The following is a 2,500-nucleotide window of genomic DNA, read 5'->3' on the forward strand; positions in this document are numbered from 1 at the left end:
ATGGGCTGCACGAGCTGATAACTGCGTTCTACATGTTGTGTGTGTAGTAAACGCAGACAATGAGAAGAAATGTCGCTATACATAGAACTTAGATATTTTGCTTTGCCAAAGATGATGACAGTAAAATAAACATTGATATTGACTGGAGTGCGGTTAAAACGAAAAGGTTGCAGTAAATATCGTATGAGCGACTCTATATCACGGTTAGATGATACGGTGTCAACAACACAACAAATATTGATTTAGTTTTGCCGGCAGCGGTAGTAATATTTGCGAAGGGAAATTTGACGAGTTTCTGCTTATTTTCGTCTTGACTTTTACAAATATTGAGTAATTTGTAGCAGCTATATTAAGTACGGCATCAAGATCTTAAACTAATCTACAGCAATTCGGTGATTCAATAAAAAAAAATAAATAAAAACCTACTTAGGAGAGTCATGTAGGCCCTGATATTCCTTTCTCGTACCCCAGTTTCAGACTTCTTGTTTTATTTCTTCGTGTGTATGAGGCTTAATGCATTTTCCGTTTACTGTTTAAAAAAACAACTCTCTTCCACGTTCTTCTTCATATTACGCAGAACAGTAAGAGCATAAATAGCTATTGCTTACAAATTTATCAGGATCTAAAATGGAAGAGTTTTTCAATCGGCCATTTTTCAGTATTCTGTGATATGATATTGACTTCTTCCCTTTTAGTATCTCACTGAAAGTCGCATTTCGTGTGAATAACTACGATTTACTACATGTGATTATGCAAGCAGACTTAGCCACATAAAGAATGCTTTCCCTTGGCGACATGGCCGGTACGCAATTGTGGGTCATTGGGAACACATCTAAACGCATTTTCATTTTTGTTGATACATATCTTGAGGAATCCGAATCGGCTTAAACATATCGTTTCATGTATTTAATGGAGAGGGATACGGATTCGAATCATGGTCATTATTTTTATTCATTATTTATTATTATTATTATTATTATTATTATTTTTTTTACCGACGAATCTACGTTTACATTTGTGAGCGGAGTTTAGTTATCTTTCTGTATCATTATCCCACGGAAGAACATTTCCTTTAATGTTATCAAGACTTTTTCATGATCCCACAGAATCCGGATTCATGTAGAGGACTTTAATCTTATGTTTTCTTGATGTCAAGATATCCAAATTAAAAAAAACACAGACGTAAAAACCTATATTTTTCATAATACCTGGGGTTTCCGTGATTACAAAGTATCCGGCGGATTCGTATCCTCGAACGCAGAAGAAGAAAAAAAAATCCATTATCTCGAGACATCCGAATTCCCTTATACGAACGCAGGGGACTTTTATTTTTTTCGCAATCCCGAGGCATCCGGATTGGCATCCACGAACGCAGAAAACTTTGTTTACCTTGAGAGCAATGGCGACAGGAGGGAGGGGAGCGCTGTCTCTCCTGCAGAACTACGGTTCGGAGAGTGAAGGCGACTCGGGCTACACGAGCGAAGACGAGAAGAAGAGAAAAACCGAGTCCAGCAGTCCCCACGAAAGGAAGAAGAAGAAACGGAGAGCCGAAGAGGACGAAGAAATGGCCGTGGACCATCCCTCCTCCTCCTCCTCCTCCTTCTCCTCCTCCTCGTCCCCTTCGGCCTCGTCTCCACGTCGTCCTCCTCCTCCTTCTTCCTCTTCTGCCTTAGAAACGATGATGATGGAGAGTCATAATATCTCACTATCGCAGAATCACCATCTCTCCATGGACACTACCTCACACACGCCACCTGCCACTTGGTGAATCATCTTACCCTTTTTCGCGAACTTGAAATAGTTGTCACTTTTTTTTTTACTTTGTGGATTGAAGGGAGTTGTCAAGGGTGTTAGGGAGTGATTTTCAGACTGTGAGGTGTCTTAAGTGTATCACCATGACTAAAGTATCTTCATGTTCATCGTGTTTATTTTTTTTAGTTTTGTTCATTTTGTTATATCTAATGTAATTACTTATGGGGCTTAGTATTATGAATCATCATAAATTAACAGCAATAATTTTAATGACAGGGCTTTTCTACTATAATCACATTACTTTTGTCCTATCTAAATCTAATTGAAATTTCCAGTGATCTGTTATGGAAGGTACACAGTATTAAGCAGTCATTGCAGCCTCCATTATTTGACACTGTGAGAGACATTCAGACCTTCATCACATATATTCTTGCAAGAAAAAAATTCTACTGGTTCCTACATGACAATGAATTGCCGTAGAGGTTTACAAGCTCTACCTTGCTAGAATTTAAGTAGTGGAGGATTGATAAGGATAAGCTGGATTTGCAAAGCAGATGCTTCGCCGGGCTTATGTGCACTGAGGCGAGCCCGCCTGTCTCAGCGTGTACTGACTCATGTGAAAATGTGCCAATGAGTGTTGACTTGATCAGAGCTTGGTCCTTACCCACCGTGCTGACCAGACATGGTGGTGACCACTAAACGACAGTGGAAACTCACGAGTCTGGTTAGGGCTCGATCTGCTGACCAC

The 2,500-nt window shown here is 39.7% G+C and overlaps 1 protein-coding gene across 1 annotated transcript in view; it reads left to right on the forward strand.

Annotated features, from left to right (window-relative positions):
• Nucleotides 1–1,328: 1,328 nt before the first annotated feature.
• Nucleotides 1,329–2,500, forward strand: part of LOC122251328 (U6 snRNA phosphodiesterase 1) — an 11,034-nt gene continuing 9,862 nt past the window's right edge. Inside the window, exon 1 of the mRNA XM_043013200.2 lies at nucleotides 1,329–1,764. Within this exon, the coding sequence (XP_042869134.1) occupies nucleotides 1,400–1,764 (365 nt within the window). The 5' untranslated portion in view covers nucleotides 1,329–1,399. The remainder of the gene's footprint in view (nucleotides 1,765–2,500) is intronic.

The sequence above is a fragment of the Penaeus japonicus genome, unplaced genomic scaffold, assembly GCF_977035675.1.
Source record: "Penaeus japonicus unplaced genomic scaffold, GWHDUDI00000001_assembly GWHDUDI00000041, whole genome shotgun sequence".
Classification (NCBI taxonomy): domain Eukaryota; kingdom Metazoa; phylum Arthropoda; class Malacostraca; order Decapoda; family Penaeidae; genus Penaeus; species Penaeus japonicus.